Source organism: Helianthus annuus, chromosome 15 (assembly GCF_002127325.2).
Source record: "Helianthus annuus cultivar XRQ/B chromosome 15, HanXRQr2.0-SUNRISE, whole genome shotgun sequence".
Lineage (NCBI taxonomy): Eukaryota > Viridiplantae > Streptophyta > Magnoliopsida > Asterales > Asteraceae > Helianthus > Helianthus annuus.
The window spans coordinates 122,756,788-122,771,390 of record NC_035447.2 but is presented as its reverse complement, the minus strand read 5'-3'; the positions used below and the strand labels follow the sequence as shown (position 1 = coordinate 122,771,390).

Here is a 14,603-nt window from a genome sequence, read left to right as displayed (position 1 = left end):
CATCAAGAACACGAAACAAGAGAAAAAGAAAAAAAGACGCAACAAAACCACCAAGCTAAACACTAAGACACCTCCATTCTAAATAAAACCACGCAACACCAACAAAACGCCAAAAGAGCGACCCAAGAGAATCAAGGTGGATGCGACGGGGGAAACGCAAAAACCAGCTTAAGATGAACTAGAGCCGAGACCCCTCCGACATCCACGCACTTGGCTTTCACCCCCTTTTTTCAGCTTCCAGACGGTATTGCCGGCACCTTTGCTATCTTTACCAATAGCAGAATCTCCATTTTTATAGACGCCGCCAAACAATATTTGCACCGGCCTTACAGCACGCCCTAGATAGCTCCAGTATAACCTCCACATGCACCTCCGAAGGCAGCGGTTGCGGTTTCGAATTCGGGTCAGGAGGAGGACCATTAGTTTAGGAGTATCGGGGTCCATCATGGTAGGGTTAAGTAAACTGTTAAGACCCAGGAGTATGTCTTGGCTGAGAGGGTAATCAATCCGAGATCTTTTTTTGGATTGAGGAACGAAAGATAGATTAAACGGATTGATTGGGCTACTACCAATAACTGGACTAATAGATTTGGGCCTGACCCTTTTGGCATATGATAGGCCAGCCTTAAAAAGAAAAGGCCCAAATGCTTTTTAAGGGGTAGAAATCGCATGATGACAGTCATTGCTTCCTTAAAACACAGATTATAACCATCTGGCCACAGGCCACACATTAATAGGTCTACCGTCTGCTGTAAGAGAATTTGCCGATGAGGTGAATGGTTTCAACATTCTTTGAACTGTATGCCACTATGCCTCCCCTTACAGTAAGCAGACAATACTTTTGAAGATGTGGAAACGAAGATAAAAATCACGCACAGACCAACCTTTTTTGCGCTAATCGTTACAGAAATACTTGTCTCCAGTATGGCGGCTGCAACCAGGGCTACAGGCTACACCACCATCAGTCAAAGCCTCGGTGGCAGTCAAAGCCTTGAGGGCTGCAACAGAAAAATCAAAGAAATGATGACGTTGTACGAGCTTTAACACATAATCAAACAACTATCCAAGTACATGAGAGAGATGCCATGATGCTATACAAACAAAAACGTTGGGATAAGAAGCACACGTTGAATAGTTGAATAAAACTCATTTCAACTACTTTCCACCTAAATCTTCTCTTCTCATTCTTTCCAGAAAAGGAAAAAATGACTAGAAAAAATTTTCAGATCTTTTATATCGTAAGTGGAGGTGAGCATTTCATGCATAATTGTGTATCATTAACAATATAGAACCTGAAGCATATGAGTTTTATAAATAAATTCAAAATAGTAGGTACCTGATGCGATTAAACCATAGTAGTTTCCAGATTAGTTATCAGATCAATGCCCATCAGATGCAACAAATCAGTGTTACCCTTCTTATACAACCAATCGCAACTCATTGAGCGTCGAGTGTTGACAGCAACTAGTACCAACTTGATCTCCATTTATATCTGAACTACTTAATATAGACTATATAGACCCCTGCTACAATTTCATACTTCCATATGTAACAATATAGTCTATATGACGACATACTATAAAGATATAAACGTTTACCAAAAAAGATCATGACAGAAAAACGAGCCTTCGTTGAACTTGAACCATCAAAAATCTCATTTTCTTCTTGCTCATCTATCAACTTCTCATTTTTCGATTGTAGTAAAAGAGTTCAAGCCGAATATCATTCCGCGTCCCCAAACAGACGAATTATTTTCTAAGATTTACAAAACTTTATGATGAGTTCCAGAGTTAGGTTTGTTTGATAGAATCAAAGGATTTTCTGTTTATGGTAATATTTATGCCACATTAAAACACAACTTTGAGTTATATAAATGATAGACCAATATAAATATCATGCATGTTGATATATTATATATCCGTTAAAACTTAAAAGTATGTTCTTCGGATATTCTTATATCTAAAAAGAGTACGGATCTTGAAGTTTTGTGCGTTATTTGGCTACACTTATGTCCAAAAACAGTAGATATGATATAGGCCTCTTAAAGGTATTTTGCTAATGTCACCGTTCACAAATCTAGACCGTACGACTCTAAAGAAACTTCTACATTCTGATGATAATCTGATAATAGTTCCAATATCTTTGGAGAAGTCACAAAATCCAACCAACAAAATCGAAACAATTAGCAAGGCCTAATTAAGCTTTTGTAAAAGGTTTTATATCACTTCGTAAACGTTCATAAAAAGAGCGTCACAATATTATAATTTGAGCTATGAAACAAAAAAAAAAAATAAACAAGAACAAAAACATGTGAAAAGTAAAGAATTTCAATTGAAAAGAATCATCATTGATTAAAAGGTCATTATGGAAACTACAAACATACCTTAAGAAAACATGTTAATTTGGAAACATTCCTCTCTAGACGATACGCGTCCCTGACTTTGACTACTTCAGAACTAGCACGCGCTGCTAACATTCCAAACTAGTATACAAACTCTAATCTAGCTTTCCTAATTTACAACTGAATCATTTGCGGTATGCTCTTCAATATCCATCGCCACCTTCGGAACTTCTCCCGTTTTCTTTTCATTCTCATTCTCATTCTCATTCCTCACCTCATCGTTTAAAAACCAAGCCGCAACCTTTTCTTTTCCCTTTTCATTCGGTCGAATCACAGTACTCAACGACTTTTTGCCGATCTGAAATCTCATCTGCACCGTAGGCCTGTTTTTCGAAACAACAATTCCGCCACCTTCCTCGGTATCACAACCACCATTCTTAACCGCCTGATTCGTTGGAGCAGATTGATCCGGTTCCGAAACATGGTTACTATGATTTTGCACCATGTCGTCTTCCTTAAGTTTAGCGGGAAGTGAAATTACAGAAATCTCCTTCTCCCCGGGCTGCAACGGTGCAGATAGAAAAGGGTTAATCCCTTGTTCAACAACCGATGGAAATACAGACTCATTACGTGCCCGAAGCTGCTCTAATTTTGACGGTGGTGGGTCTAGAACCTTCTGTTCTTGCTCATTTCCATCGATTGTCGTTGGTGTTTCTTCTGCATTGGGTAAAGGTACGCTAGTATCCGTTTTGGGATTGATACACACGGGTAGCCAAGGGGGGATAACGTCCGTCGGTGGCGTCTCTCCGGCTTGCAAAAAACTTGGCGTTAATTTACGCTCTTTAACTACTGGAAACGAAGGAACCGAGTACGCAAACCCTATTTCTTCCGACAAGTTAACAAACTGCGAAAGATCTTTAACAATCCCCGACCCCACCAAACAACTATCTCTATCGGAAGCTCCTACAAACCCCTGTGACAAATTCAAATCCTCCAACCCTTGAACCACATCGAACACGTTACATTCCGTTCTACCCGCTAAATCCGCGTAAAAACTCGACACCTTACCTATCTCTCTAACATACTTGCAAGCAACATCAGAGAATGTATCAAGTGCAGACTGCTGAAACCCTTGAAACCCTACACTCTCACACACTTGTGCCACCGCAATCCGCGCAATCGCCTGGGCGAATTCGTCATTCTTTCGTCGCTTCTTCAAACACGGCTCGGTATCTTTCAAACTCTCTCCACCTCCTCCATCATTCATATTAGCAACTTCATATCACTTCACTCCAACATCTTTTTAAAAAACGAAAAAAACCCAAATCAAATCTTAAATCTTAAACCTAAAAAATCCCAAAAAAACCCTAATTCCCAAAATCCTTAACCTAATCAAATTCAACCAATCCACTCAAACCCAACAAAATTCAAACTTATTACCACTAACAACAATAAAATCTTGAACAATTAACGTAAATCTGATGCAAGATTCATTTAAGAACATAGAGATATGAACTTTACCAGTGTATATGCAGTGATTCGGTGAATTGAAAACGGGAATTGAGGGGATTCAAGAAGGGATTAGTGGATAATTGTTGTTTGAATTTGAAGAGGGGGGAATTGAATCGAAGGGTTTTGAATAAATCTTGAAGCAAAACCCGGATCCGAAAAAGGGTGACCCGAGTTTTTTAGAGAGAGAATGGGGTGATGAGAGAGAGGATGGGGGTGGGTTTGGTTTTATAGGGAGTGAATTGGGGGAGCGGGGTGGGGTTCATTAGTAAGTAAATTACAGAAACAGTCCCTGTAGTTAGTGTATTGTGACTGTTGTGAAGTTTAGGGTAAAAAAAAATGACACTTTAATCTCCACTCTAAACTTTTTCACTTTAACTGTTGTGAAGTTTAGTGTAAAAATTTTTTACACTTTAGACTCCATTCTAATTTTTTTTATAATTTAACTAGTATAAAGAATAAAAACTTTAAGGTGATACTTTAGAAGTGTTAAACGGATCGTGTTCTCGAGTTGACGGATCTAACCTAACCTGAACTCGATAATTTCACAAAACTTCGGTGGTTCTTTTTTAAACATAAAATTTAAAGTAATATAATACAAGAATAAAACATTAGAACATTTTTCTTAAGTAGATGATTTAATAAATTGTTTTTTTTTTTTTTTTAGTTTTACCACACACATATCTCTATGTAATTAATTTTAGTTACTAGTTTTCTAGGACCCGTGCGTTGTGGTGAAAATATTAAACCAAATAATAATAGACATAAAAACGTTGAATCACGCACCTACGTTACGGGGTGTTAAGACATCAAATTTAGACCGAATGTAAAACATTATTATAGTAAAAAAAAATAACTAAGTTGAAGATTTACGGGGTGTTGAGACGTCAAATTGAGACTGAGACGTAAAACATTATAGTAAAAAACATCTAAGTTAAAGATTAAAAAAAATATAACAAATATGTAATAAAATAACATTATAACGATTCATGATATAAAGTAAAATATTATAGAAAAGATTTGTAAATATGTAAAACAATTTGAATTTATAATATTCACAGAGTTATTTAAATGATATCATGGTATATATTCCATATCATTTTGGCCAACAAATCTTTTAATAGTGAAAAATATATAATTCTTGAAGTAAAAATTTTCCAGTAATATCTATACTATCTATTAAGGGAGCTTAGATAATGACATAGAAATGCCTACGTGTCAACTTCTCAACTATGCCACGTAGTCCTCGCTGATGTCATAATTACGATTATTTATTATATATAAATATATAGATATTAAAATCTGAGTTTATTAATATATAGAAAGTAAAAAAAATTTAGGAAGCAAATTTGAATTGCATTGGGAGTTGTATGGCCATTTAATGCACATTAGAACTAATCAATCAACTCTCTCTTTCTTCTCTCTTCAAAGTTACTTCTTCTCTCTTCTAAGTTCAGGCGATTTCTAGGGTTTGTGTTTCTTCTCGATTCAAAAAGCTTCAATACGAATAATGTCATCAGCAAAGAAATCCGATGGTGAATCAGCATCTTTGTCAAGAAAGTTTCATAGATGATTTGAATCCCTCTCACTGAATCTTTCAGATATGGATCTGCTCTAACCTACCGATTATCATAAGTTCAGATCTGAATCTCCTCTTTTCATTTGCAGATCGAAGTTTGAAAAAGAAAGAAAAAAAGATTACAGGTTCGTTAGGGTTTACAGGTTCATTCTCAACTCTTTTGCTTCGTTTTTTTTTTCTGTGAACGTTGATGATATGTTGTTTACAGGTTCGTTAGGGTTTATGAATTTGTGTATATGATTCGATGTTAGATTTGTATTGATTTACACGGTTTTTGTTAGTCATGACTTTATTGGGGAAACTCGAAGGTAGCTTAAACTGATAGTTCTGAGTTTCACAAAGTTGAAATAGTTATGAGTTTGACTTGAATTTTGAAATATTTGAGAAACTCGAAGGTAGCTTAAACTGATAGGAAGCTCATATACATGATATAACGATGTTGTGTTTTGTAATCATGTTGGATTTGAATATCGATTGACTTATTCCTTTTTTTCTTAGGGTTTTAAAAGCTGATATCATGTTGTTTGTTTATATGATATCAGGGTTAAAGGATGGTAGATCTTCATCTGCAACCTCCCTTGCAGCCATGTTGTTTGTTCCCCCTTTTGCTATATTGGAGTTTTCGATAAGGCAATGATGAGTTCGAAGTTCTGATTAAATATTGTTGAATATGGCACCTTGGCTTGGCAGGGTTAAAGGATGGTAGATCTTCATCTGCAATCTCCCTTGCAGCCACGGTGCTTTCGTTTTTGTGTAAACTCTGAGCCTGACTATAGCATCTTTCCGACAAGCGAAGGGAATTCCGATAGCCTTAGGTAACTCTACACACTTAGAAATCTTCTCTTGCACAATTACTTAGTTATGATGTATCCATTGTCTTGCAGAGTCTTGTGGATCTTGCTGGCAGTGAGCGTGCATCTCAAATGTATGCTGCAGGTGCACGATTGAAGGAAGGCAGCCATATATAACAGAAGCCTACTCACATTGGTTGGTCGGATATTGGTGAGCTTTTCATGTTTTCTAGGGTTTGTATGTCTTAATATGTTAAAATTGGTGTTTCAACTTTTGATTTAGTTAAGTCTTTTGTTAAAGGTAGTGTTTGTTGCTAAATTCAGTTGATAATGTAATTAGTTAACTTTTAGTGTTTCTAGGGTTAGTAAGGTTTAATATCTAGAAATTGGTGTTTTAGTTTTTGTTAATTAGTGATTTTGTTTAAGGGAGGGTTTGTTGCTAGAATCAAAGTGGACACCAATTAGAAGAAGGAACAATTTCTCTACGCAATCTACCTCATGACCTCGTGGTGTATTTGGGTTCACATGAATAATAGACTTTTTAAAGGGGCAGAACACTTCAGTTAGTATGGTGGTGCAAGAATCAAAACTGACACTTTTTGGTGGATGACTCGAAGGCGCAAGCGGATGGATATCAGCTTGGTGAACTGGTGTAGGTTTAGTGGCTTTAACTTTGATTAATTGTTGTTTTTGTGCTTTTTATTTTTGCGGTACCTGTACAAGGGCCTTTTAGCAGCTTGCTAAAGGCTTTTTCTTTGTTTGGTTTGGTTTAATGAAGTCTCCTTTGGCCAGTAAAATCCCAGCCATTTAGTGAAATAAGGTTATCTTACCAACAAATTAACAGCATATGCCATGTTTCAACTTTTATGATTGAATTTATCTTTTCAATGTTTCTACTTCTATATATCTTAATTAAATGCCAAGGTTATACAGTAACTCTATATTTTCAGCAGTTTCATATTCTTTTTTTAAATAAAGCACAATTATATGGCAGTTTCTTAATGGGTACAGTTTCTTTAATTTTGTTGTATAAATAACATATTGACTTGATTTTCGTAGTCGATTAGAAGTCAGTTTGGTTTTTAGTATGGGAAATGTTCATGTACACAGTGTTTTTAAGAGTTATTAAGTTAGTGTAAATTGCAAGGTACTAGATTTGTTTTGTTTATTCAAGTTGCAAGCTATATTATTTTGGCAAGGATATCTGAAGGAAACTATTACGGAACTGTTAGGTTTATAAAGTAAATAAAGCAACCAACGTACTTTTGATATAAATAAAAATTATACGGATTTGACTATTCGGACCAATGTTAAAAAACGATCTCTCTTTTTTTAGGTTGTGGCTGCTCTTGGAACAGAGTATTTTGAGAACCTTCTTCCTGACATTATACGTAATTGCTCTCATCCCAATGCACCTGTGTGTGATGGTAAGTATCATTTTCTGTTGACATTTTGAGATAAAACACATCATAATGGACTCATTTGAAATGTTGTTACTAATAAGTTGAAGTCACTTGCAGAGGAATTTTGGTCCTCATTGAGGAATGGAGCACATCGTTCCACAGGTTTGTCTCATTATTTTGAACTTCCAGTTATCAATTTTGCCTGTTCTGTTTTGTTTTTTTTTTTTTTTGTAATTAGATTTCTTTATATTTGCATCACTTTTGTAATTAGATTTCTATCTATATTTTATTTTATACTCTATTAAGGGAGCTTAGATGATGACATAGAGATGCCTACGTGTCAACTTCTCAGGTATGCCACGTAGTCCTCGCTGATGTCATAATTACGATTTATTTATATATATAAAAATCTATTTATATAATCTGATTTTATTTATTATGAAAAAAGTATTGTTTTTTAGGAGCCAAATTTTGAAATGCATAGGGAGTTATGGAATGGGCATTTTTAATGTTTGTTAGCTTGAGCTATGTGAGGATGATGAGTTTATTGTGCTGACATGTGATGGTATCTGGTAAGGGTTTATATGAAATGGCACTATAATTTATGCCGTCCAATTTTTCTTTCTTAATCTTTTGGATTATTACTAAATTATTTTACTTTCATGTGTTTAGGGATTGCATGTCAAGCCAACAGTTAATGGATTTTATCCATGAGCAATTGATAATCGATAAGTTTGAGATAACTCATGTTGCCCTTTAAATTACATCAGGTAAGAGGTGACGTTGTTTGAAATGTTTTGCTTTATCTCAAATCCATTAAATTGATCAAATTAAATTTTAAAGAAGTTAATTATGTAACGGTTTGAATTCAGGATTCTATTAAGTGAGATTAGAGGATGACCTCGATTTGCCTACGTGTCACGTTCTTAGCTATTAAGGAAGAGAGGAAAACACAAAGGATGTGTCAAACACAGTTGAGATGATATAGGTTCAAGGTAATAAGAAGAAACCCTCTGTTGTAGAAGCAACCAGTGAGAGTGTTTTGGTGGAAAACGTGGAGTGGTCGGTGACGTTGTCGAGGGTTGTCAGGAAATGCTAAGTGATAGCATTTCCTGACAACCCTCAACAATGTCACCGACCCCTCCACAAAATTTCATTAAAACATTCTCACTGGCTGCTTCTACAACAGAGGGTTTCTTTTTGTTACCTGAACCTATATCATCTCAACTGTGTTGACTGACCCTGTATGTGTTGTTACATTAAGATTCAATTATGATTTTTTTGATATTGAAAATTGATCGGTGTAAAACTTTATCACCTTAGATGCTTTTGTCATCTGAGGCTATGATTGCGAGATCTGGCTTGTTGTTGCAACAACACGCCAGATCGTTGCCGGCTGCCGTTCGCGGCTGTTCTAGGTAGCGTTGGGTGTAATCGATGTTCGGTTGATGATAATTAGATTGATGTCACCTAAGGGATACTCAGTCAATGATGTTGATGAGATGCTTCTCACCTGAGACTAAAACTATGATGAAGCAAATGTCTGCCCGAATATAAGCAAGGTCTGACATTTTCAAATCATTTTTATTACTTTAGCAAATCATTTAGTGTTTAATGTGATGATGAATAAAAATGAATTCAAAGTGCATTTTTCTTGCGCTTTCAACATGAGGCTATGATGATTTTGTAGATTTGAGTAAAAATTGAATGAAGATAGCATTATGGTATGGCAAGGTCGTAGGATGGCAATTGTTCATACAACCTCTCTTGCAGCCATGGTGTTGTCATCTTTCTGCATAATTTGAGCCTGACAGTCTGACAATACAAATGTTTTGCATCTTCACCATGAATAGAGAAGAAAGACAGAAATGTAGCCAGTGATTTTGAATAGAGAAGAAAAAGAGTAATGTGGCATGTGATTTTGAATAGAGAAGAAAGAGAGAGTTGATATGATTACTTCTGAGTGCATTAAATGGCCAAAACAACTCCCTATGCACTTCAAATTTTGCCTCCTAAAAAAACAGATTATTACCTGATCCTGTATCATCTGAATTCTGTCTGTGTTAACTGAACATGTATGTGTTGTTAGATTAACATTCAATTAGGATTTTTTTGATTTTGATAATTGATCAGTTCATTTTTGATCACGTTAGATGTTTTTGTCATCTGAAGCTATGATGGCGAGATCTGGCGTGTTGATGCAATATGGCCTAATCGTTGTCGGCTGCCGTTCGTGGCTGTTCTAGGTAGCGTTGGGTGTAATCGATGTTTGGTTGATGATAATTAGATCGATGTCACCTAAGGGATACTCAGTCAATGATGTTGATGAGATGCTTCTCACCTGAGTCTAAAACTATGATGAAGGAAACGTCTGCCCGAATATACGCGAGGTCTGACATTTTCAAATCATTTGTATTATTTTAGCAAATCATTTAGAGTTGACTGTGATGATAAATAAAAATGAATGCAAAGTGCATTTTTTGTCCTTTCAACATGAGGCTATGATGATTTTATAGATCTGAGCAAAAATTGAATGAAGATAGCATTATGGTATAGCAAGGTTGTAGGATGGCAGTTGTTCTTGCAACCTCTCTTGCAGTCATGGTGTTATCATCTTTATGCACAATCTGAGCCTGGCATTCTGACAATATAAATGTTTTGCAACTTCACCATGAATGACCTTCGCCGACGTTGTGTTGGTGATTAAGGTTTTGAAAAGGGATCGTGTATAATTGTTGTCACATCTATACAAGAAAATGGATTTTGCAAAATGTCAGAGATGCCTAATTAGTTAGGATTCGAGGACGCCGGTAAATTTTTCAAGAATTTGTTTTTTATAAAGGTTTCATCTTTTTTCAAGAATTTGTTTTTCCTAAAGGTTTCATCTTTTTTGGTACATAAAGGTTTTCGCCTGAAGATGGAGAAAGGTCTGTTTGTTCTTAGTCGTGATTGGTAATTTCAAGAATTTGTTTTTCATAAAGGTTTCATCTTTTTTGGTTGGTTTTGTTTGTGGTGATGATTTTTGTTTTGATGTAGATGATGTTTATAGACTCAATGAAGGCAATCTGAAAGATGTTTATAGATTCAATGTTGTTTGTTTGTTTTTCATTTAGTTTAGTTTTCTCTTAAACGTGTTTTGATGATAACAGCAATTTGCTGATTACGATGACGGTTAGTTTCATAAGCAACAAACTGGTGTACACATGTGGAGGCTGCGGTGCAACACTTAAAGGTTGGTAGCATATAACTAACTATTTGTGTTTTGTTTTTTTTTTTTTGGAACATTTTGTTTGCTTTTATGTTTTAAAATTTTAATGTGTTAATACAACAAAGAAACGGAATAACAATACAATTGACACCACATTAAACAGACTGGACAACAATTCTTCAGGAAAAACTGGTTAATGCATTCAGAAGTTAATAATCTGAATTATGGATTGTTATTAAGATGGTTGTAAATTGGTTCTTTGTTGTTAGGTGATGTTGAGATTCTTGAATCAGTGAGAATCTGGTGCCATATAATTAAGTACAGGTTATACTTCAAGGTTTTTCAATCTCTTTGCAGGCGGATAGATGGCTTTGCGAGGTATGAAAAACAGAATTGATAAATTTAGGGAAAATGTGATTGAAAGGTGATAACGAAATAGTGGAGGATCTAATTCTACAGCTTCGATAAATTCAGGTGTGTTTTCAAATAATGCTTCCTAGATGTTTGAAGACCGACAAATGTCCAACGAAGCAGTACTGTGGACATTTGTTGATCTTTGTCGGTTTTCAAACATCTATGAACCATTATTTGAGAACACCCCTGCATTTATTGGAGCTGTAGAATTAGATCCTCTACTATTGGGTTATCATCTTTCAAACCCATTTTCCCTAATTTTATCGATTTTGTTTTTCATGCAGGGATATAATTTGTTTTTTATTATTTGATTTGGCTGATGACCCATGTTCAAGGATGCTTTATGTTTCAGAATATACCAAGATTGCCTCTTGGTTATCATAAGGTTAAATTTTAAATTAATATGGTCTCATTTGTTAATAAGCTTATAATTATTCTTAAGCCATCACATTCTTTTTGTGAGGTCTCATTGCATCTAATCACAACAACAACCGTTGAGCCATCACATTCTTTCCGTTTACATCTCAGGTAACGGTTTTCCTTAATACATCTCAAAACTTAGGTTGTTTTATATGATTTTTCAATCACATTGTGTTGAAACTTACTGGATAGTAATTGTCAATTTCAGGTAGGTTGGGGGTTGAAATCAAGAAATTCAACGCCACTTGCAGATATGGTTTCAAGGTCAATATTTGCTTGAAACAGAGACATAGGACTTTGGTTTCTGAATGTTTTGTAGCTTCACTTATGACTTATAAAATTTGAAATTCTCAGTTCATAACTATAATGCGAATGTGATGTTCTTGCAATTATTGACTCACATCAGATTTTACATATAGATGTAGGAAAAAACTTTGCACATTATAAACTACTAAGTTTATTTCTATATCAAACATGTACACTAACACATACTGTCTTTAACATTGTTTTATAACGATATGTAACTAAACACAAAGAATTTAAATAATATATTATAATATGTTTTTAGTATTTGATTCCGATCGTTATTAGAACAAACCCGTGTATTCACACGGGTGTACACCTAGTAATAAATAATAATGTAACACTTTAGAAAAGAAACCAAGGAAGGTTTACCGCAAATCTTGTACTGCAAAATACAAATATATCGTTTAATATTTAAAATACTTTGAAAAGAAAGCTGCAAAAGACTGTTGTTGGTTTTTGGTCGTTGCTTCTCGACGACCACCGCAACAACTGTTTTTTACGGCCACTCCGTCTTCCATCGATCTTCCTTCGACAGCCGCCCCTAGTCTATCTGATCTACTCCTAACACTTGTACTGAAGTTCCTGCTACATGTCCTTCCATCGCTTCTAATCAGAGCGGATCTCCAACCAACTCTCCTAATGCTACTAGCCTCAACAGAGTCACCTCCCACGGATCTTGTTTTTGTAACGACAACGAAGAAAATGGGAAGTTCGGTTTTCCGTTCGCGTTGATGATGACGATCTTGGCGTGGAGTTGAGGAACGCCTTGGTGGCGGTACAGTGATCAGCAACATGTTATTTTCTAAGGATGGTGGTGCAACCAGGTTGGCCTAATAGATTTGAAGCAGTTGACCAATTAAAAAACAAAGTGTGCTCATTTTTGTTGTACATACAGTTGAAACAAAGAAGTGTGTGCTTTATTTAGTAGTACAAAATTGAACAGTGTTATTAACTCACAAAGAAAATTTATCAATTAATATATAGGAAATTGTTGGGTTTTTTTCACATGTTTATCAAAGTAATTTTATCCAAATAAAATTAAAACGCAGCGGAAAAAAAGGATTTGAAACATGTTACTTTGTTGATATAAAACCCATTTTATATGTAAAAACCCAATACCCGGATCCATATACGAACATGCATGCTATCAAAACCACAACCATAGGGTGTTATAAGAATACTACCTTCCATATAGCAAAAGATATGAAGAAGATGATGTTCTTAAATGGAAATCTTCAATGGAGAAGACCTCAAGCTTGCATACCCCAAGCCTCCAACAAACACCTTATGTTGCTAGGATTTACACTTGAAAACTCACTTAAAAATCCCCTATTGGAACCAACTCTTGGCCAAAAATGAGGGGACATTTTTGGAGTTCTTTGCACTTGAAAATCAAATGAAAAATCCCTCTAGACAACCATACCATGGCCGAAAATTAGAGAGTATTCTCTAGAGTTTTTTCACTTGAAAATTCTCTTAGAAAGTGTGTGTTAATTATGAGAGAAGATTGAAAGAATAAAACCAAGATCTTGTGCCTTGTTCCAAGAGATGTTTGCATGTATTTCTATTGGTCAAATCCCACCTAGGGAAGACACAAAAGGGGCGGCCACATGGGGTGTTTTGCCACCAAAATTTTCAAAATTTTATTTAAATTTAAGTCTTGTTTATATTTTATAACTTTTATAAAATTAACATCACATGTTTACAAGACTTTATGCGACATCTCATAACCTTTTATAATGTTATTATTTAACCCATTAAATAACAAGAAAAAATATTCTCTCAAAATAAATTATCCATATAATTTATTAGTTTCCCAAGTGCAATTATTTAGAAAACCAATTTCTAAATTATTTAGAAAACCAATTTCTAAATATACTAAGTGTTAATACTTATTTGTTTGATCATATCATAAATAAATATTATTGGTGTTTGTCTAGCTTGTTATTGAGTATGACCCGACTTGGATCATAACGTATTAGCCACATCAATTTAATATGTGTCTTGGGCATACAGAGTCCAACAATCTCCCACTTGCACAAGATACACAGAAGATTGATGCAAGCAGTAAATACCGCCTAACAATGGTTTACTACCCCTAATACGTATGACTAAGTGCCATTCAATAACATCATCCCCTTCAAGTCCCTTAGTTGAACGTGATTTAGGTGAATCTATCATTTATCCCTTTGTTTCAGATGTAATGTCAAATCCAGAGACATAGTGTGATCATTCTCTGTTAATTTAACTTTAGCAGGCCTTAGACATCTTACTCTCAACGAATAAGAGGAACAAATCCCTTCTTGACTACATACGTCTCTCACAATCACCTTGTACCACACTTGAGCTTAGCCTTATGTACTGTCTTTTTACATACAGCGAAGAGCTAAGTCAAAGTATAATATTCGGTGAATATCAAGACCTAATATGTATCTCAGGTCAGAGGATACTATGATATTCTCCTTTACTCAAATTTACTTATGATCAATCACAAATGATTCCATGCAGTAACATTTGAGAGCGGGTCAGTCCAATATTTGTATCCCACAAATATCTATGAACTTTGGCAGCAACACTTTGCTCTATATTCATACCTAATGAATATCCACCAATCCAAGTTCATAATAGTCTT

The 14,603-nt window shown here is 35.2% G+C and overlaps 1 protein-coding gene across 1 annotated transcript; it reads right to left on the bottom strand.

The window, feature by feature from the left end:
• Window positions 1–2,311: 2,311 nt before the first annotated feature.
• On the bottom strand, window positions 2,312–4,069 carry LOC110912383. The gene is made up of 2 exons (XM_035984240.1): window positions 3,863–4,069; window positions 2,312–3,640 (listed from the first exon to the last, which is right to left on the bottom strand). Exon 2 carries the CDS (start codon window positions 3,606–3,608, stop codon window positions 2,511–2,513), a length of 1,098 nt encoding a protein of 365 aa, XP_035840133.1. The 5' UTR covers window positions 3,609–3,640; window positions 3,863–4,069; the 3' UTR covers window positions 2,312–2,510.
• Window positions 4,070–14,603: the final 10,534 nt, after the last annotated feature.